This window comes from Caloenas nicobarica, chromosome 8, assembly GCF_036013445.1.
Source record: "Caloenas nicobarica isolate bCalNic1 chromosome 8, bCalNic1.hap1, whole genome shotgun sequence".
Taxonomy (NCBI): Eukaryota; Metazoa; Chordata; class Aves; order Columbiformes; family Columbidae; genus Caloenas; species Caloenas nicobarica.
In genome coordinates this window covers 16,335,012-16,357,981 of record NC_088252.1, presented here as the reverse complement: position 1 = coordinate 16,357,981, position 22,970 = coordinate 16,335,012, and the positions used below count along the sequence as shown (strand labels likewise).

Genomic DNA, 22,970 nt, shown 5'->3' with positions numbered 1-22,970 from the left:
GAGGCAGCAGCCAGGAGAGCTATTTTTCAGCAGCCAGGCAATTTGGAGGAGGCCACCCTCAGGACACCTGGGCCGACAGAGAGGACTCGGTGGGTGGGGACGTGGCCGTAGGAGTGGCAGCCCCATGCAGGGAGGTCTCCCGGGAGCGGCACGGCTCGGCCCGTGGGTATTGCCGGGCGGTCACATGCGGCAGGCGGGGAGAGAGCAGAGAGGGGGAAGCGCTGAATAATTGAGGAGCTGCAGCGCCCTCCTCCCTCTCTTTTTCCCTCCCTCCTCCCTCGCTCCATCCCTCCCTCCGCCCTGCGTGCGCGGCCGGGAGCCGGGGCCGCCGGTGCCCAGCGCAGCCCCCCCGCCGGCTGCAGCAGCGCAGCCGCCCCCGCCGGGGTGCGCGCCCGCGGCCGCTCCGCAGCATCGCCCGCCCGCTGCCCTCTGCGCCCGGCGGTGAGTGCCCCGGCACCGGGAGGGGAGGAGAAGGGGGATGGAGGGAGCGCGGCGGGGGAAGGCGCTTCCCCGTGCTGCCACCCTCCTGCCCGGGGGGAGCAGCTCGGAGCCTTTCGGGGTGCGGGTGGCCCGGCTGCCACCCCGGGAAAGGTCTGGCCCAGCGCCCCGGGAAGAGTGAGGGCGGCCGCGGTCCCCCCACGCACCCGGGGCAGCTTCTGCCCGGCTCGGGGCCGGCGCGACAAGGAGAGAGCCCCGGCACCTCCGGGCCGCGGGGGACGGAGTCCGGGGGACCCCAGCCCGCTTGGGCATCCCGCTGCCCCGGCCCGGCTGCGGCCCCGTGTTTACAAAGTGTCGGGGCACTCACCGGGGAGGAGGTGGGGAACGTCAGCGCTGACGGCACGGGGTTGATAGGAACAGGGGGAAAAACAGAGTGAGAGGAGAAATATCGGGTGGGCTGACTGAAGCGACAGCTCTCGCTACAGGTTACCGCACAAAACACGCGTGGAGAAGGTCGGGACACTGCGGGCAGGGAAACGAGAGGCAGAAAAGAAACCGAGAGGCAGGCGGGAGCAGGCTAGACCCGCGCGGGAGGGAGCTGGTGGCGGCGGGGGCCGCGGTCGCGCGTGGGGCCGGGCGGGCGCTGTCCGTGGTGCTGGAGCCCTGACGGGGCGGCCCCGGGCGCCGGCAGCCCTCGGCGAGGCCTCTCACCCCCGGACCCGCGTCCGGCTCCATCCTCCCGCCGGCGCCTGCAAAACTCTCTCTGACTTGGAGGCTGGTAATGGAGTTAAGCTTCCTTTTTACGTCATCCCCCGACTCGGTGCTGTTTATTGATTCCACACGGGTATATTCGAACTGCCTAATGCCGACTGTCTGCCTGCCTCAGCCCTGGGTATGTATGCTTCAGCATCGCCGTATTGAAAAATCTTAATCACTTTTTCTCAGAATTGCTTTCCAGCTCAGGTTTTGTGGCCTATTAAATGCTAGTTTATACAGATTGACTTAGTGCCTTCCTGTCACAGGCTGTACTGAGAGAGCTCTAATATAGGGCTTCCTAAATCAACACAGGCTCTGGGTAGGAGGAGGAAACAGCATCACTCTTGTTGACCCCAGAGAAGACTTTCGGTTCGAAAGGGCCATGTCTGATTTAATCTAGCATATTAACTAATTAATCCTCCCAGTGTCCCTAAGTAGTAGGCAAGTACATTTTAGCATGTGAAAGCATTTGTTTAATTGCCCAAAAACTGTCATGAGACTGAAGGTCTGATTGCTAAAGATATTTACACATCTTAATTTTATTGGTACACATTGCTGAAGCATATGACTTACTGTAGTTGAACGATATATTGTAAACAAACAAAAAACCTCAAACAAGCCAAAACCAATACCAGAGTGAAAAGCTACCTAGATTGAACTGACTAATTATCTGTTCTTAAAACGTACTGCTCCATGGGGAATCCTTGTTGCATGAGAAGAGAGAAGGAAGGGATTCTTGCAAGGCCCAAGTGCTATTTCCCATTTTCATCTATCAAAGGTGCTGATCTTTGCCAACAAAACAGAGACTGATGAGTAGTAAATGATGCCAACAAAGAATCTTGGGTCCTCTCAAAGTCAAGTCAAATGTACAGTACATATCTGAGAAGACAGGATAGAGGCAATATCTACAATATGATAAGCTCTCGAACAAGACTAAGGGAAAAAAAAAGTCTCATACAATTGCTTTTCAGTAAGGAGAGATGTAGGGAGGAAATTTTACCTCAGCCCTTGGAAACTGAGACTGCTAGAGTGCAGCAGACATCAACAAAAATGACGATAAAATTGGAAGGATAAAGAAAAAAAAAAGACAAAGCCTGTTAAGGAGCAGAGAAAGGCCCTTACAATGGAGGAACTACAGCACCAGAGCAACTTACTTCATTAAAACAAAGGGTGGGAAGCAACTTGATTCTTGAATCCAGGAGCCTCTACAGAAAGCAATTTCTCAGCACTGAGTTATTCCTCCATCTGCCAAAGGCAGGCATAACACGAACTAGTGCCGAGATGCTAAAGCCAAAACATTCTGATTTAAGTGAGGGATCACATTTTTGAGCAGCGAAGGGCTGATGACCTGATGAAGGAGCTATCAGAAAACCTGCTGGATTCTCCATCTGTTTATGTCAAGACTTGATGTCCTCCCAAAAGATGCAACTTAGCCAAAGCAAGTCATTGTGCTCCCTGCAGGAGTAATTGCCTGGAAGCTAATGCCCTGCGATTCAGACAAAATTAACTCGGTGAACTTAATGATACCTTTGATCTTTAATTCCCCAAGTTAGGCACGGAGATGTACAACTGTGCTCCCAGGTGCCCCAGCCTTCCCTCTAGACAAGCACAACATTCCCAGCAGGTGGGATCTTTGACCACATACCAAAAGAACAAATCACTGACCAACTCGTATTTTGAACCCCCCAATTTTCCAACTTATTTCATTAATTAACTCTCCCTAAAAATAGCTTCTTTCTTTGTGCATATTGCGGTAAAGTGAAGTAATTTAAAAAATAAATCATTTTCCTTAGTGAGTCAGTTATGACTCCTAAGTCAAGACATATCTTACCTTTCTCTGTTTTATTAGGATCCTATGAAAATGATTAAAATTCATTCTTTATGGAACTGAGAGTCTCTGATGGGATTGTATCAGAAAGGATTCCAACCCAAAATATTTTTAAAGATATATTTATAGGCTGACTTGACGCTACTTCCTTCTTGAAGCACAAGACAGTCTGTTTTCTCAGTTCTGAAATCACACACATATAATAAGATTTCATCCATTTTCCCTTGAAGGCAACAGGAGTTTTTCTAGAAAATTCAATGAGAACAGGATGACCTCTCAATGCCTGAATTAATGGTTTTCCTGTGAAGCCTTGCAACATTCAAGCAAATAGGATGACAAATACTTACACAAACATAAATACAATCCTAGGCTCTTCATGAAGAAAAAAAGAGGACAACAGAGAAGTCTGTAACACAATATACTTAGTCCCTCAGACTTCTTAGCCCCCAAATAATCAAAACGTTGCCTTCAGAGCACCTGAGCTATTCAGATCATCATAATGTATATGTTTACTCAACATGTTGTTGTTTGGATTATTAAGACATTTTAAAAATAAGAATGTAAAATAAAAAACCAAACACCAAAACAAAACACAAATACTTCTTCATCAGTGTGTGGTAGTGGGATCCCTATGTCACACCAAAAAAATTAGCAGGTAGGTAGCATTTGTGTCTTTCACTGATTAAAAAAAATAATAATAATTTAAAAAAAAATCACTCCCAGATTGGCTCTCTCTATAAAATATGAAGCCACTCTTGGGCCCGAACTTGTTATTGTTGTGAGAGACAGTAGATCTAGGGATGCAAAAGGATCCAGAATCAAGAAATACAGTAGGCATTTTTAAGCTCATTCCTATGAATATAAAAACCTGGCCAGAGTCTCACTTTGGCCCAGGGTGAGTCCGCTGAACTCAATAACTCACCCACAGTGTAAATGGGAGCAGATTCTAACGTAGATCCATGAGCTACAGAGATTCCTAAAATATTTTTCATTTACAAGTGATGAGATGTAGCTAAGTTGTGGTTGTCAGCTGCAACCTGCCTGCTAGTGCTGAGCAATTTTTCTCTTATATATGTTTCCTTGGCTCATGGAATAGCAGCCCTGCCTCTAGACTATGCGGTCATCAGCACGGGGCTGGGTGCTCCAGCTGTCATTGACACTGCCACCACAGCCCATCCCTCTCTGTCACCAGGTTGGAACATCCCTAGGAGAAAACTATTTTTTTCCTGTAATAAAACTGTCAGAGTGAAGCCCAAACACTTAGGAAACAAAACCAGTGAGGTGGAGCCAGGCAGCACGTGACTCTATTGTTTCTGTTCCTCTGCACAGCAATTCTATCAATAATTTACTGAAATACATGATACCACAAATTAAATCTACCTGGCAGGTGTACAGAAGAAGAGCTTTTGTGGAGCAGGTTTTTCAGGCACCACATCTTAATTCTGCAAGAACAGAGTTACAGGATTCAGTGCTTTGCTGCCCATAGTGAAATGGGTCACTGCTGCCATGCTACAAGTGTTTATGGGGGTATCTGTACCAAAACTTTAGGTAAAAGTTACAAAAGCGAATGTGCGGGTTTGAGGGCAGCTCCTCTCAGCAGCCACTGACTCCTGCTTGTTGGAGCTGTGACTCAAGTTGGTGGTTTGGTCCATTCCTTCAGCAGGTCCTCAGCTCCCTGAGTGCAGGCTGGGTCTTACTCAACAAAGTTTTTTAAACCTGAGGATGGAGCCACCTTCCTGTGTGTAAATGCCACTTGCACATCTAGGCACAGTCCACCTACAGCAGCACAATTAAAACTTATCTTTAGGTGTGTGCTTATGAATATTACTGAACTGGGTCTTAATGAGGGACCTGTTAAAGTTGTACTAAACGAGCAACTATTCCCTGGTGCCCAGCAATACCAGGGTGGCCTCCAGGTAGGATTTGGACACCCTAGGCTGGTAATGGAGGAAATGTGTCCTTCTCGTGCCTGTCCTTAATCCTCAGCTGGGAACAGGCAGGAAGCATTAGAGTAAGGTCTCGCACCACTCAAGCCCTGCAGCAGGATGCTCAGGAGGCATCTGGGGATGTGAGCGCCTTGTCTAAGGCACCTGGGCAAGTGTGTTCCGCTCATTAACCTGCCTTGGAAGCAACAGGGACCAGGAGATGTGCAATTAATAACAAAGGTCACTAGCTCTGCAGAAAGTAAATTAAGACAGAAAGCAGAAATGTGTTGAGTTCCTTTGGCTGAGAGCTCTGGCACAAACAAGAACTACAGCAATAATATTTCAGTGTGTATATTCTCTGCTCTTAATTGCATGCGGGCACACCAGATGAGTTATGCTTGCCAGGCAGGGTGATACACCATGGGAGACAAAAATGTGTTGCCTCAGTGAAAGGTGTTGGTATGGGGGTCTCACTGGTAAGACATCCTAAGAGCAAATATGCAATTAGCTACCAGAACTTCAATTACAAGCAAATTTTAAGCTGAAGGAAATCATGTTTGCTCATGTTGATTCCCTTGCTACACAAGAACATCCCCAGGCGTGTGTGCGCATCACTCAGGAATACTAGAATACCTTAATTTTTATGCTATTAGCATTTTTCAGATTCATTTTCCATTTAATTCTGCTTCACTAGTACCATCCTAGACACTGATTTAGTCTTGGTTGTGCATTTGTAACTCACTTACTGAGAAATGTCAAAAAACCCTCATGCTACGACACTAGGTGTTACTCACACTACACGCCGCTCCGGTGTTGCAGTGCTTTTGCCTGACTGATGATGATAAATTACTAAACACAGAAAATCTATTCTAAATCATCTTCTTTGATCAACTTGTGCTCACATTACTCATATAATCGGTTGTGTTGAAATGCAGGAGGATTACTCATGTAAGGCAAGGATTTTTTGTCCTAGTGAATAAGAAGAATAAGCAGCCAAACGTAAGAAAAGCATCAGAAGCTGCTATTCACTTCCTTGGAAGTGCGTTGAATCTACCTCACACTTATGTTGAGGAGTTTAGTGACACAGCCTACAACCAGCCAAATTACTCCACAAGCTCTAGGCTCCCTTTTCCATATGCAAAACACCCCCATAATTTGCATATACTACTATTGCTTCTTCTGGAGCCTTTGGCAGGTTCGGGGTTGAAGAATGTGTCTTTCCAGCTTCTTCTGAGGAAAGTTTTTCTTTGAGAACCTCTCATGCATTAATTAGATGATAGCCAAAATCATGGAAACAGGGCAGTGAGGCATAATCAATTACAATTGTATAACTGCTGATGGAACACGATAACTAATTAATGAGACCATGTGCACATACAAAAGAGAAATGCATTTGAAAGCCAACAAGAGCTGAACCGTGTTTGTAAGCCTGATGTGTTTACAGTGTAAAAGGCCAGTGCAGACTCCTAATAAATTATTACAGAAAGCCAGAAAGGCTGATGGTAAGTGGGAATCAGCGTTGAGAGGGGAAAAAAAAACAACAAACAAACAAAAAACCCACCAAACACAGTTCCCTAGAGGGGAATAAAGGGATGTCTGTAAAAATGGCAATCTTCAAAATAAAAGTAAAGGCTTAAAAATAGTCAATTTTCAGATCCTGTATTTGATACACAGGTTTATTTTGTTTGTTTGTTTTTTCCAGTTTGGATGACAAAGCCAAAGTGTTAAATTGGTAGTTTACTGAAAGATTTAAGTTGTGGTTTTGCCTCTGAAATTCAAAGTGCTACCCAGAAATGAAATAAGTTGTTGTAATGATGCATCAGCCAAACTCTCGCAACAGTAAAAATCCATTTTGTTTAGAAAGCCTCACACATTAATAAATAACCCATTCTGTGAATTATGTCAAATGAAAAAAGCTCTCATGGCTGGCCTGGAGCAAACCATAATGACTTTCCTTCTGCATTGTAGAAGTATGGATCCACAGAGAAAAGAAAAAGAAAGCACAACCCAGTAATTACAGAGATTTCCTCCAGCATGTTGTTAAAGCAAAGGCAGTTTTAACATGAGTATAATTCTAGAAGAGACCGTCTGGTAACCCGGGTCTAAACATTTCAGTGATACAAAGAAAGCCCTTGTCCACTCCAACAGTGAGACTCATTACAGAAAATGTGTATCTCATCAAAGCAGTAATTACTGAAAGTATAACCTGTTACCTAAAACCAGGAAAAAGCCCAGAGCTGCAAACACAAGGCTGACACTGCCCACTGATGCCAATGACAACCATGCTGCTGGGACCATATGCACCTACCAGCGCAAACAGGCAACTCACTACCGTCCGGAGAAGATACTGTATGATCAGGAAGATGCTTTTTCCTCTCGTGACAGCTCAGGGTCTGGAGCTGCTACTGTCAAAACCAGAGGAGAAAAATATGTGCCAGCACATGAGACGAACCTTGGCGCCTGTGCACCTGTCTCACAGTGTTTTAAACGCCTGAATTTCAGAGGTCAGCATATTAGTCCTTGAAACAGCCTGAGCACCCAGACCTGTAAGCCCAAAACTCCTTGAGGAGTTTCATGTGCTCGACCATGCCACGGCTCGTGGCTGCAAAAGGTTGGGAGAGGCTGTATCTGATCATTGGTATCAATATCTGCACTTCAGATGCAAAATCACACAGCTGCCACAAATGAGCGCTTGAAGGTGCACAGAGCCACAGGGTCCTTCTGCCGATGACCATGAGCAGGTACAAAAGCAACACTGTGTTCAACAAGGTACGAGCAGAGGAGCGTTTATAGTTTTTACGTTTATAATTTTTAGCATGGTTTCTCTCTGCCGCTTCCCTGGAAAGCCCAACTGAATTAAGCACTCTGTAAGGTAGATACTTTCTCCATGTTACTGATGGAGAAGCAAATTTACTAATTTCACGTGGTGTCGTCACTCTCATAGAGGGAGCCTGCCAGAGCAGTTACAAGAAGTTCCTGGTTTCCCATCTCCTGCTCAGCTCACCCCTCTATTGATTTGTCATTTCCCTGCATTAGCAGTGTCATTACATTTTTTAAGGCTTTTACTTTGCTATCTTAAGACAACAATGACAAACTAAACCTTTTTTAAAATGTGCAAATTGATTATATCTCTTTCTCTGTAATTCTCTCTCTCTCTCTTTTTTTTTTTTTTTTTCTTCTGGTGATTAAATAGCTTTTTTGTGAACACAAATGGAGCACTTCCTGCATATTGCATTACTTACAGCTCAGCACTCACAGACTATTGTCATAAATACCCTATACACTCAGTCCTATGCCACTCTGCACCACGAGGAAACATTGGTACCCATAAAAAAAAGGCAGAAAACAAGTGGAAAACCAAAATTCCAGGCACAGGACTGCCTTCCACAGGCACAGGGGAGAAGTATAGTAGAAAACCTGATGTCTTGGGGAGATAGATTTACTGTCTAAGGGGAGGCGGTGGGCCTGCAGGGATGCCCATGAGCATGAAAGGATGGAAGGTGCATTTGGTCCCAAGGGACCCTGACAACCTGGCCAAACTGCTCATGAGGTTGGCATGTAATTAACCTTGGCAAAGTTCAGAACAACCCAATATCAAGGGATCTGCTGGCCCTCGCCATGACCAGCTCCAATTTCACCTCTGAATGTGTTACTTCAGTTCCCACCCATTCCTCATCCAGGCAGGAAGATGAGCACTGAGCCACCTAAACCTCCTCACTGCTCGCCTGCATGGGCACGGGGCCCAAAGATCAATGCTGAAATACTAAACTGGCTATTTAGCTTAAGAATTTGGACCCACCGGCTGCAGTTATTCCCCAGTTATTCAGGCAGCCTAGTCTCTCCTCAGAGACGGCAGCAGGTAAACCAGCACACCGTGTCACTCCTCTGAAGGCTGGAGAGAGGCAAAAAGGGTGATCTCTACATCCATGCTAATTATTTTACTGGATTACATGTCTATGCTCTTTTGATTCTTTCTTGCACTAGAGACTAGAATACAGAGTTTAAGGACACCTGGGGGCTGGCTCTGGATGTGTGGCACCCTTGTCTTTGGTCAAGTTAAACATTTCCTCTTTTACTTATTGTCAAAAGAATGTAATGGTGTTTAGCCATTTTACAGCAGTGTTAACACTGGAAAAGCGCTTCAAGTAACAGAGATGGAAGTAACGCAGGAAAGTGCTGTTCAACTCCTCCACTTCCATTTTGTTAAGAAGACACGCAAGAAAACCCCTTGAACATATTTTTTTAGTTGATGCAAAATATAAAGTTGGTCTTAAGCCTGAAATACATCATTAGTTTAATTTAGTAAGAGTTTTAGTTAAATTAACTACAGCTCCACTTGAATTGCTCAAGCAGAGGTAAAAATGGAATGATTAAATATAAAAAGAGCCCAAAATTAACGGCAAAGGCACAAGGCCAGATTGCTGAAGCTGAACCCGTGTGAGCGGCACTGGGACCGGCAGGGACCAGCCCTCACTCTTGGCTCTGTGCCCGGCTTTTAAATCCCTTTAAGGAGGGCTGATGATGGAGACAGAGCCAGCTCTTACAGTGGCAGCCCAGCTGGGGATCAACACTAGAAAAACAAGCACAGAAAACTCCCAATCACATCGCATCCGCAACGAAAACATTAACGTGATGAGCAGCCCCGGCAGAAGGCATCCCTCTGCTCGGCGGCTGGAGCCCCGCTGACGTCATTTCTCTGCCTGTAATGAAATTCAGTATCTTGTGTCTCTTCATACAAGTCTGCCCCACCGTTACCGAGCCAGTAATTAAAATAGAAAGGGGAGGGGTAGCAGGGAAGTCAGGCTAGCACATTTCTTCCTCCCTCTCTTGTCCTTTGTGGGTTTGGTGCCAGCAGCCACCTCTCACATTGTCTTGAACCACCTCTTGCATCATCTTGAACCACCTCTCACATCCCCTTGAGCCTTTTGGGCTCGCTTTCCCCGGGGGCAATGCTGCAACCCAGTTCTGAGTGCAGCCGCTATGCAGAGTGGGGAGGGGGTCTGAGAGCTGTTGCTCCCGCTCTGTAAACATCCGTACTACTGTTTCTGAGGTCCACAGCAGGCACTGCCTCAGGGTTTGAGAGGAACCTGCTTCCATCCCGCATTTCTGGGCCACATCTCCCCTGGACGAGGAGGAAGGGGCTTCCTCCATAAAACCCCCTGCAGCAAACTGGGTGTTACTGTTACTGGGGTCATCCTGACCCAGCTGCTTGCCAGGGCATCAGCAAGTTTTCTCTCTATAAGAATTACTTCTGTGAGCCATGAAAACCAGAGCAAATCTAACCTCTTCCTCTTAATGAATGCCCCAACTGGCTTTCTATCAACACACCACCGGCAGCTCTCTTTTTTCATTTATAACCATCGATGTTCTGTTTCTTGTTGCATTCCCAATATTTTTTTAATAGACATTTTTGCTTAAGGATACCCCTATGGATTCCTGGACAGAGGGGAGTCATTAACAGAAAAAAAAAAAAAAATCAAATAAGCCATGTCAAAGCACCAGACAAGGTCTGGGGAAGCTGGAGCCATGGGGGGTGACAAGGATGGGTGATGCCGGAGGGTACCATGCTGCACCCCACCAGCATGGGGCAGCGGGCAGAAAGCAGCTTTACCTCAGGAATAATTAAGCACTGACCCCAACACCAAGCAAGATCCGTGCCTGGAAATACCTAAGCCTCTCCTTCTGACTTGATTGCTGTTTTAGTTAATTTACCCTAATGAAAAAGAGTGTTTCGGTACAAACAGGAGTTGCTAACAAGCATGCGGTGGCAGCAGCAAGCGCCAGCCGGGAAGGCGGCAGCCGGGGAAACATCATCCCAGACTGCCTGATGATGGAGAGCTGAGCAGCTCCCTTGAGCTTCCCGAGTTTATAATAAAGAGAGCAGATAAAAACCACAAATAAAAACTCTCCTTCACTTTCACTGTGTGCTTCTAGCTAGCAAAGGTTAGCGGAGCAGAGCAGAGATGAACCGTCTCTGCCTCATGTAAATGGTTTCCATCTATGAGATGGTTTTTTATGGCTTCAAGTGAGGTGAAAGGATGTTTTCCAAGCTACAGAGCAGCAATATGCTGATCTCGCTTAAACATCTGGAATAGTTTCGAATGATCACTTTTAATTGAATATAGCGGCAATTATAGAATTATTTCGAGTCAGATGCTTTGGAGGTTTTTTCCCTTGGTGACTCAGGAGGAGCTGGATGAATCCCAGGGCAATGAGGAGCCATGCAGGAGGATCTAGTCCCGGTTCAGCAGCCTAAATCTGGGCACATCACAAATCCACCAGCCAGTTCCTCCTTTAAATTTAAACAATTTAAAATATTTAAGTTTTTCATTATTTTAGGTGTTAAAAATTATTTCTGGACAAGACTGACATGTCTTCCCTTGAGGTTCTTTGCAAGAAGTGGAAAGGCATTTCTGTACCCTCATGTGCCTTGAGAGCAAACTGGGCTGTCTGAATCAGTCATGCCCAACTCTCTTCAGTTTGGGAGGTGCACTGATTGTTCAGGTGTGGATGTGGATCCCTCCTGCAAGACCTGAGCATATGCCACCCTACCCAGACTCTTCGTCAGCCACCCCCAGACACTGCAGACAAGATGATGAAAAACTGCTGATCTCAAACCACGTCAGTCCCAAACCCCCTAAAACATAGGGCAGGTCTGCCCATGCCAAAGCACAAAGCTGGTGATGGGACCAAGGATCAGCCCACAGCCTCGGCACCTCCATCCCACACCACCCTACCTCTTCTGGTGGCCAGTCACCTCCTCTATGACAAGCACAGCCTTCACAAAAGCACCCAGAAATGGTATAAAGACATAAAGAGACAAATCGGCTCTTCCTGGTGTTCATCTCTTCCTGTAGTTAACCACCAACTTTTATTTGTCCAGCCTCAACTTCCAGACACTGATTCTCATTATGTTTTTCTGTACAAGAATTAAGAGCTGACTCTTCAATATCTATTATTTTCACCTTGCAATGTTTTTTTGCAATGAGTAAACCAAGGATGGACTCACTTGGGAAAGATATTTTCTTACAGTACAAACTACATGACAAAAACTTTGCAGAAATAAGGGTGTTTAGATTGTAACTGTTCAAAAACCAGACAAACACTTCTGCCGAGCTTCTTGGCTAGTTTAAGTCAAGTTGGTGCTAACCTAAGCATAGCAAGCTCAGTCTCTCATACTCAACTAGGAGCATCCTAAAACCCCAGTAAGGAAAATAATTAAGTAAAGGATGGGAAGTGGTTGGGTGAAGTGCAGCAAGACCTTTTTGCCAGCCTGTGCTTCAGAGATGCTGTGCTTTGGATAAAAGGAGGATGAATTTTGGGTGGTGATCGCTTTGGTTAGAAGAGTTGTTTCCTTCACGGCTGAGGCACAGCCCTGGCAAAGCAGAGCCACCCTGGAGGCACCAGCACAGGGACATGTTGTCCCAAGGGCTGCTCCACCTCATCCCATCTGGCTCAGCTGTCCCCATCCAACATGAACCTTCCTTTAAACGAGAAAGTAAAACCTAGCCTGAGATCCAGCCCATACTGCAGACCAGCTGACCCCTGCAACAACCCAAACGCAGTTATTATTCTCAACCCAAAGATGGACATTTGTTCAAGAGCGGTCACAAATTTTCCTTGTTATTATTCTTAGCTAGAACACCCAGCCTTACAGCTCGTGGTTGCTTGAGGTAAAAAAAAAAATCAACACAATTTGAACTGTGATCAACCAAAACATGAAATGAATGCTGTGTTTTATTTAATAAACTCTAGCAACACAAGGCTGCCTGGTAGACACAATGTAATTTGGTTTGGATGCAAAGATGGGAAAATAATGTTTTTGTCTTCAAAGCAATTTAAAAAAAGAGATTTCTGTATTAACAGGGAAGAAGCTGCCAGGCTAAAATTCATATTCAATAAGCTATTTTTTCTGTTCCCTTATATTAGCATTCAGAGATTGTCAATTCTTGTTATTTTCCTCAAAGTCAAGAAGTCAACGCATGTCACTAGAAAGTTATTACTGCTGGTATTAGGAGTTAGCCTGAGAACTATGCAGTTTGCTAAAAAACAGCAGGGAAATGGCAGTTGCTGAATAGTCCTTGAAAAACATGACTCAAGATGAAAAAGCACAGAGAAAGAGCAAAACAAGAGAATTCCATTATTTTAAAGACAATCTTATGATTTGCAATAATAAGACAATTTTAAGACAGTCTTAAAGCGTCTGCTGGGCTTCTCTCTTAGCTTGGTTTAACTACATAGAAGACAAACCCCAAAGCTTGTTGCAGTTACTCCAGGAAGGAGTTAAAAAAAAAAAGGAAGAAGGTATTCCTAAAAGAGTATTTAAATAACTACACATCTGAAGTGATAAATTGAACGAAGAAACCACACCAAGGACTCTTTTTAACTGCATGATTCATTGGGTCCTGAACAAGCAGTACCCTTGAAAACTTTCCCCTCTAGGGTTCACCAGGATAATGCTAACACACAGAAAAGAAAAAACAACCAGAAGAGTCAGAGAGCTGCAATGCAAGAATCAACCTCTATAGCACCAAATAAATCACCTGTCCCTGTAAGGGCCAATTTGTGGTGATCAGACCCCACAGCCAGACACAATCGGGCAGCAGTCCCAACACACTGGATACAGGAGCAAAGCTACAGGCCCAGACTCTCTTTTTTTTTTTTTTTGCAGTGCAGATGAAGCACAGCAATGTCCTGCAGAAGGTCCCATGTGGACAGGCATGGCAGTGGTGCCTGACACATGGTGCCCACCGGAGCATCCCCACGCCCAGGACATCCTGCGCTGCTGCCCAGCTTGGGGCTGGGCTTGGTCCCCACCAGCACCTCATGGTTCTACGAAGCCACCATCGCTTTTAGTGGCAATTAAACCATGTAATGAGCACTTGGAGAGTATCAGGTTCCTGCCGCTGGTGGAGCTGTATTAATAACTGAAACCATACAGACGAAGATAAAGGGGGGCAGAGCATCTCCGTTGTACAAAGCAAATGGGATGCAGAAAGCAATTTCTCCAGAGCAGCAGCCCTGGCAAAAGCAAAGCTGCCCTGAGCCCCCAGGGCTCTCCCAGTGCTGGAGCTCAGCCAGAAACCAGCTCGGGGGCCCCTTTTGGTTCCTCCATGTGGAGCACATCCCTCTTTCTTTGCTATTTCAGTTGAAAACTGTGTTCCTCTCTCTTGCAGCCGGGCCACCAGTGCAGGAGGGAGATGCAGCCGCAGCCCTGAGCAGGTGCTGCCAAAACCAGCTGTGACCCACCTCCGTGGAGCCCAGCACCAGCCATGAGCGGCTTCTTCTCGCGCCTGGACCCCCGGCGGGTGCCATGGGGGGCCACGGGCCATGCCCTGCGCGCCCGCGTCCTGCGCACCAAGCCGGTGGAGTCGATGCTGGAGGGCACGGGGACCACCACTGCCCAGGGCTCCAGGCTGGCCAAGGTCCTCACCACCCTCGACCTCATCTCCCTCGGCGTTGGGAGCTGCGTGGGCACTGGCATGTATGTGGTGTCCGGCCTGGTGGCCAAGGAGATGGCGGGGCCCGGGGTCATCGTTTCCTTCATCATTGCTGCTGTTGCCTCCATCTTGTCAGGTGAGTTGTGCGGGTGGGTTTTTGAGTAACGTGACATGTCGTGCATCCTCTGGCTCCATTCATGGGTGGACAGCTGACAGGACCCATGCTCAAGAGCATAAGCTACAAGGAGGTAGCAACTTCCCCATAGACTGAAAAACCCTTTTCCACTGGCCTTACCCAGCTCATGGAGTGCACTGTCTCTCATTGCCCAGACTTCAGACAAAACCTTGTACTGGGAGCCAGCAGCCCAAGCATAATTACCCCAATGAGCTGCTGATGGCTTCCCCAAGGATGGAGCCTGTGGTCAATATATTTTGAAACATTTGAGAGTTTTGCAGCATGTATCCCAGGCAGAGAACACGGCCAAGCCACAGCACTGGAGCAAAAGCATATAACGTGGCTTGTGGGAAACCCTGTTTCAACAGAAAGGGGATCGGTGGCTTGAGTACCACCAGGCCTGGCTTTTTTTATTCTGGACATGGCTAACAGTTAGAAAATTCTTCAGTTAGTTTTGGGGTTGATTTGATTAGCTCCTATTTGCACAGGATGACTCTTTGAATTTCCAAAGAAAAAAACCAACAAACAAATGTGTGGAGAGAGAGGAATTACATATTTTAGTGAAAAGCTGGTGAATTCCATCTCCTCTGTAGGAACCCAGCTGAGCATATGGCTCGAGCTGCGGTTTCCACATGAAGCCAGTACTGCTGGCATTTGTCCTTTCCAGATCAGTGCTAACACGATGATGTGATGTTCCTGCTCTCCCGGCTCAGAGGACTTTGCACGCTGTGTCAGTCTGGTATCCAGCTTTTATCCGCAGGTTGAATAAGGAAACTTGAGTAAATGGCAAAGGGCTTTGGTAGAAGATGGGAACAGCAAACACAGCAAAATGACCCAGCTCAGCTTTTCAAGTCTCTTGATTTTTGTAGGGGGAGGTAGAAGCACATCATGCTCTGTCCCTGGGGGTTGCGGTGTTGCTCCATGGAGACCCCACCAGAGTCTGTGTGAGTTTGAACCCCCTATGCCCCTGCACCCCAGAGGCACAACCCTGGCACAGCCCGGGGACGAGTGTCACGCTGTCCCCAAAGCCACGCCAGGGCAAGATGCCAGCGATGCTGGCTGGGGACCGCCACACCAACAGTCCTGCCTCTCTGCTCCCCAGTTAGACCCCAGGCACAGGGCAGCTCAGACACATCTATCACTGGTTCAGTCCAGAGCAAGAGCTGAGACCACGCAATGAGATCCAGTGCTCATTTGAGATCCCAACACAACAAATGAACCAAACCACCCATTTTTTAACCGGGGCAGTAGATAACATCAGTGTCTTTATCTCTTCCCACCACCTGCTTTCTCTCCTCTGCGAGGGTTTCACTGACCACAAGGGGAATCAAGAGCAAACAGAGCCGGGGTGGATCTCATTTTTAAAAAAACCACACTATCCTCCAAAAGGGGCTTTTCCACCCCAAATGCGAGCCCTGCCCTGCAGCAGGGAGCTCCTCCCGCCTACGGGAGCCCACGCCGCTTCCCGCTCAGCTTTCATCTCCGCTTGCTTTTATAGCCCTGGGAAAGCGTTTTGGGAAGGATGCAGTGTTTTGATAGTCTCCTTGACCGCTTCGTCACTTCATCATTGACGCCGCTGTTGTTTATAACAGCAACGCGTTTTTGGCAAGTAAAACCGAGCAAGGGCTCGGGAGCTGGACGGGCTATGGGGCTCACGGGGGAAGCGATTTCAGCTGTCGCATCACAGTCACTCCCAGAGTACTGGGTACTGAGCTCATATAAGTGTGCACAGACGGATTTTAAGGAGTTTCTCATGGTTTTAAGGCCAGGCAGGACCACTAGATCACCTGCTTTCCCTTGATGTATTGAAGGTCATAGAGTCAGATCCTACTGCCTGCAAACTGAGTCCAGGAGGGATTTGACTAAAAAAAGCCCATTCCAGAAAGCTGTCAGCTCCCCTGACAAACAGCCACAGGGAAGCCCTGCAAGGCAAGTCCCACTGGTGGGAAACTGCTCCGCAATGTTTAGCCTGGTTTCAGGTAGAGGTTTTTCCAATTTCATCTACCTGAAAAATTCCATTTATGCCTTCCCCTGGGTTTAAGAAATATGTACCCCGTCAGAGTACTTACAGACATAGTATAACCAATTAAACTGATAAATTAAATGAAATCAATCTCTCTTATTTTCTCACTAGAAGGCCTTTTATTCAGCTCTCAATCAGAAACATTTGCCCAACTTCCCTCCACAAAGCCTCCAGCCCTGGGAACAGCTCAGGCTCCCTCCATCAACTGTGACCACCGGGATTCTCCACCCTCACCCTCATCTCTAACCAAAACCCCTTCTTGTCAAAAATCAGCAGTTTGCCTCTTACCCAGCCCCATTACCCTCTCCACAGCCTTTTCCACCAGCTGTTGCTTGTCCCTTTAGTGATCTCCTTTCTTAAAGCAGTACAGCCTTGTTGGTCACATTTTGGAAACTCCTCACTGCGAGCTCAGGCAAGGACCAGGTCCTCCCACACGGTGGTTACCAGTGTGGGATAGTTTGCTCTGCCACACAACCCCACAAGCTTGGGTGCCACGCTGTGCAAGAAAAGAGGTTTTCTCTCCCATGGGAACTGCTCTGCAGCTCCAACGACCCTTCATGGGAATTTCAGGCACTGAACCACACAATTTTGGGGCACATCATGATGCTCTTACCTGGTACTGCAGACTCAGCAACAGCCGAGATGCACAGCGGAGCAGGGAGAGCTGAGCCTGTGCCTCAGATGCTGCCTGGCTGCAGGACAAGAGCTGGGATAAGGGGCTCCAGCTGCAGCTGGTCATGAGCTGCTTGGGTGGTCCTGGAGAAATGAGAGTCCTTTTTTTCAAGAAGCCCTATTTATGGAGTTTGCTTTTATATATCTGCACACAGTGATTGTGAAACACAATGGATATGCTCAGCGGCTTGCTGAAAATAGGATTTTGCCCTATACCTGCCTCAATAAATTGGCTGTTCTTCTTTAACGAAGGATAGTCCCTCTGGATTTCCTGTGTGGAAACATGAATTAATTGGTGTTACCTTCGGCACTGCTGAAAGGCCCCTCCCCAAAGGCTTGTTTCACCTGAAACATCACTCCCATAGTGTCAGTGCCCTCTAGGATATCTCATGGTGCCTCTGTGTCCTCATGCCAGGTGTCACCTCTTACCCCCAGACAAGATAACCAGAGAATGGAGAGGTCAATTACTTCTGAAAAATGGGGGCTTGTAGATGGGATCTAGGAAGGGACAATGTCAGGGACCAAGCTGCTCAGCTGTGTTTATGTCCTTCTGAATAATGTCAATAACTCTATAATTACACCAGTAGAATGACTGTCACACCGATTACACAGTGTAGCTGATATTCAAGGAAAAGAAATGGTCTTCTGTACAAAAACTACCCTCCCAAACAACCACTGTGTTTGTTTGTTTTCTGCAGAAACTTGCAAACACTCTTGGCTGGTGGAAAAACATAAAACTGTCTCCAAATTCAAGGAGTTGTGGCAGGGAGTGGGTGCACTCCCAGAGCTGGGCTAGCTGTGCGGGGGCAAAGGGAAAGCTGCATCCCTCCAGGTGCTGTGGGATGAGATGCCAAATAGCCAGCCAGGACTGCCAAGGAGTAACTGAGTAACATAGTTTTATTTAGCAGTTGTATAATAATAATAATAATAATAATAATAATAATAATAATAATAATAATAATAATAATAATAATAATAATACACTACTGATGCAGCAGAGATTAGTGAGATAAAATCTGCATCCTAATAAATTATATACTGTCTTCCTTTTTAAGCAGAGAGGGAAGGTGGTGTGAACCCCATTTCTGATGTTGGACCTGCAGCACTTCTAAGTGATTTGATTAATGTCACCCAACATGGGCAATGGCAATCAGGGACTGATGGCAGATCTTGCATCTCATGTCCGCTGGACTGGATACTGCATACTATTATAAAAACCAGTGTGTTTTCTTAATATATGCTGCTACCTAATGCAGATATCCACAACGTGTTGCAATACATCGTGAAAGGTTACTCTTCTATTTTGGAATCCTAGTAGAGTAATTGAAAACTCAAACATTTTATACATATTAATATCCTTGCTTTGCTGTTATCATTCTGTATCAATAACAACCCTCTTTAAGCTTTATCTTGTTGTTGGCTAAAAGCAGAGCTGCCTTTAAGAAAGATTATATGATTTTTAAGGCCATTGAAGAAAGAAACTAGATACTTGTCCCCATCAGAGCACCTGTTTTATAAATCATTCAGGCCTGTAGTTATCTGTGAGTGTCTTACCTTTGCTGAATGCATGCATTTTTCATCATCTTTGAATAATGACTCTCTGTAGGGCTGGATGATGGAGATGTCTTGCTGTTCCTGCGGTTAGGCCTGCTTTACAGAAATCAAGTTTTAAAGAGTCCCATTGAAAAGCACTGCCAGCAACATGCACGCATGTTAAACAGTGAATGGAATACAAAAACCTTCCAATACCAAGAAAAGAAGTAGTACCAAATTCAGCTTATGGGTTCAATATTTCTGCATTTGTACTGCATAAATACTGCACTTATAGTGAGAGCAGCAACCTCACAACATTTTTCTAAATTATTCATTCCTCTGTATATACTGAACTGATTACAATTTTGAAGCAATTATTATCTTCTAAACAGCAAAAAATAGTTAATAAAGAATTCAATATTTACTATGTGTTTACATAGTGATAATAACAGTCCATTAACCCATATGAGCTGAACTGGGGTCTTCATGGCAGGGGCTTAATCAGTGTTAAATAAGCAGGATGCGATGCACCCTTCCAGCGCTTGTTCTGACTAATATTTGGGGAATTTATTACCAAGTCCATCTATTCCTTTCAAATAAAAGCTAATGGTTGTTTTAAGACAGCAATGTGTCAGGGTCAGGTTTTTATTGAAAAGTGTCCTGGCACAAGGAGTTTAGAAATTATTAAGGTCCACTGAAATCTCCTCCTGAAGAACTGATGCTTCTGGGCTCCTCCTGATGCTGCCTACAGCCCTGGGCACCTCCTGTCACCTCCAGGCAGGTGGAACAGAGACAGTTTTGCTTTTTCTTTTCTCAAGCACATTTTGCTTATGTTGCTTCATATTTTAAACAGGTGTTTGCTACGCTGAGTTTGGTGTGCGGGTCCCCAAGACCACGGGCTCTGCCTACACCTACAGCTATGTGACAGTGGGGGAGTTCGTGGCGTTCTTCATCGGCTGGAACCTCATCCTGGAGTACCTGATCGGCACGGCCGCGGGCGCCAGTGCCCTCAGCAGCATGTTCGACTCGCTGGCCAACCACACCATCAGCCGCTGGATGATCAACAGCGTTGGGACATTGAACGGACTAGGTGTGTCACACTGTGTGTAGCTACCTGCATTAATTAGGGCCTGGAAAGTAATTGGAAGCTTGTCAGAAGTCAGACAAGGATATTAGGCTTCATTCGTTATTCAAATTTCTTCACAGAAAGGGTTGTCAGGCATTGGAACAGGCTGCCCAGGGAAGTGGTGGAGTCACCATCCCTGGAGATGTTTAAAAGACACATAGATGAGGTTCTTAGGGACATGGTTTAGTGCCAGTGTTGGGTTCATGGTGGGACCTGATGATCTTGAGGGTCTTTTCCAACCAAAATGATTCTATGATTCTGTGATTATTTACAATCCATCTGCCTCTGGTACTTTGCCTTTGCAGTTTTTTCCCATACTGGATTCAGGATGTGTGGGATACACCCATAGTTTGAGTCTCTTTGGGATGAGCTGGCACTTAGCAGAATAAGCAACCGGAAAAATTAGTGGAATGTCAGAGGCTAATGGCAGCGCACAAGCACTTCACCCGGTGCAAGCACTTTGCTCGGTCCCATTAAGAGTCTTTTAGAGAGTACAAGCCAGTGCCTGCCATGCTGCCAGGTAGAAACTCAGGCTGTGATGCTTATGACCAGCAGTTCCAGCAACGGTCCGTGGTTCCTACCAGTAAGTAAAACGGCTAGCTATCCTGTACCCGTGTCATGAAAACTTAATGTTTGAGTTTTAATTAGTAGTTAGCCAATACATTTTGTGCAATCTGGGACCTGATCATTTGTTTGCTGCCCTCCCAAAACTCCTAACAGTGTCTTGAAGGATCAGGATTTATCATCTTAATAAAACAGTGTTAGCTAGCAGAGGCAGGGGCATCTGGAGACCACCTTTGCAATGAGATCAAGGAGTTCTGCAAAGCCTCTGGGTCCGAAAAGCGTTTCTAAAAGCTCCCATAGAGTTTCTGGAGATACCGTCCACAGCTATGGATGGAGAGTTACACATGTCTTTTCTCTTACCTAGGGAAAGGAGAGGAGTCCTACCCTGACCTTCTTGCTCTGGTCATTGCTGTCATTGTCACCATCATCGTAGCCATGGGGGTGAAGAACTCGGTGGGGCTGAACAACGTGCTCAATGTCATTAACCTGGCAGTCTGGATCTTCATCATGATTGCTGGTCTCTTCTACATCAAAGGTGACAACTGGGCTGAAGGGCAATTCCTGCCATTTGGATGGCCGGGGGTAAGTCCTGGGCGCACCGAGGGACACGCAGCACCTAAGCAGTGCCACGGCCCGCCACACACTCAGCTTTGCTCTGGTATACGCACCCCACTTCCACTACCCTCCCCAAATCTCAACCCTGCCAAACCCACCTGTGCTTTGGCCAGGGACCTCCAACTTCCACCGCTGCAGCCTTGGATCCAGACCTCGTCACTTCTCCAAACCCAAAGGGTACGGCAATGCTTTGCCCGTATCTCCTGCCACCTCCTAGAATAAACTCAGAACTTTTCCAAAACATCCTCCTGGACAACCAAACTCCACATGAAAGTGTATGTCAGGAAATGCCACTAATTGCCAGGCAATGGAGCAAGATGCAGTGGCCATCCAAGACAGGGCGCTCAGCTGGCTCAGCCTTTGCCGAGGGGGAGATACTTGTGTTGGCTGGTTCTCAACAACAATGTTCTCAAGCATTTGTTTTGAACACTTCATAATGCCACCTGCCAGTACTTACTTTATGGATGTTCCCTCAAAGCTTACTGAGAATTTGGACATATTTGGCTTTTTCAGCTTGCTTGCACTGGTTTTTATCCAAGAATGAACAGAGACTGAAAATATCTCTGCTGGCCTAAACCCAAGATAATTTCTCAGATTTACACTGCTCGACTCCATCGGGGTTTTATGCAGAAAAAATAAGCAAGGAAGTAAAGTAAACTCAAATTCTTGATTACTGAAAGGTTCCCAAGCTGCCATACAATCCCTGCAACTCCCTTTAGTAACTCAATACCTCTCTGCCAGAGAACAACACTGAGGAAAAGAGCACTGAGGCCCATTTCAAAGCAGGGATCATACTAACCTTTAGATTGGGCTTGGCTTTTTATGCCATACAATAGGAATGAAAAAGAGCAAACAGAAAATAGCTGGTTTGCTCTAGTTCAACCCACCAAATATCTCTTGGCAAAAATATATCTTTTTAAAAGATACATATCCAAAGCACATCAAAATCAATAGAGCCTTCACATCATTTTCAGCTGGTTGTTTGTCTCCCAAGTTGTTTGTAAAAGGAAATAGGAAATCCACCATAGCACAAGCATGAGACCCCCAGGAGCATAGGGCATACTTTAAAAAGGTAATTACAGGTAGCCACCTGAAATGGGTGAATTTTACTGTCTGTTCCATCACTAGACAGCTGAGATGACAGAGACGTGGTACCCAGCCAGCTAGTTAGATGTACATGAGAGTTTTACAACTGCAAATCAACTCACTCCTTACACCCACACAGTCTTTACCCTGCTTCAGCGTTTCTTCCATGTAAATGTCCTTGCTAATATTTTATATTTTTAAAAAATCACATAAAAAAAAACTAAACAGTATAAATAATTCTTCATCCAAGTGCTCCAATGTGTACTCCTAACCTGTCTGCAGCTTCCAAGCAAAACAGAGGTTGTTTGGAGAGCGGTGCATCTGACTGTTGCTGCTCCCTTCTGCTTCCTCTGCTAGCGGATCTTGCTGCCACATGAGACGTCTCGCTAAGATGGAATGTGTAAACATGCTCCAAATCCCTACTAATATAAACAGATTTGGGGTGGATTATTGTGAAAGAAAACCTGGAATTAGTTAATTGTCTCCTCTATCGCTGCTGGGATCTCCCAGCAGATTCGGGCGCTGCACGGGTGCAGGTTTGTGGTACATCATGGGTGAGCTGCAGATGCCTTCAGTGACTCGGGCCACACATTGAAATCTTTTCCATAGACCAGACCAGATGACTGGGTTACAGGAGCTCCCAGGGTCAGTCCCCAGATGGGAAGACCCAGCTCAACATCTGTACCTCCTGATCTGCCCCACTCACCCTTCAACTCAGACTGAACAGAACTGGGCTCCTTCATCTTCCCTCAGTTCCCCCTCCCTGGGTGAGTGCCAGCCTCCCTCCTG

General features: G+C 46.3%; 1 protein-coding gene across 1 annotated transcript in view; it reads left to right on the top strand.

Annotated features, from left to right (window-relative positions):
• Window positions 1-383: 383 nt before the first annotated feature.
• Window positions 384-22,970, top strand: part of SLC7A14 (solute carrier family 7 member 14) — a 28,626-nt gene continuing 6,039 nt past the window's right edge. The window contains exons 1-4 of the mRNA XM_065639751.1: window positions 384-441; window positions 14,124-14,523; window positions 19,644-19,880; window positions 20,845-21,062. Of these exons, the coding sequence (XP_065495823.1) occupies window positions 14,220-14,523; window positions 19,644-19,880; window positions 20,845-21,062 (759 nt within the window). The 5' untranslated portion in view covers window positions 384-441; window positions 14,124-14,219. The remainder of the gene's footprint in view (window positions 442-14,123; window positions 14,524-19,643; window positions 19,881-20,844; window positions 21,063-22,970) is intronic.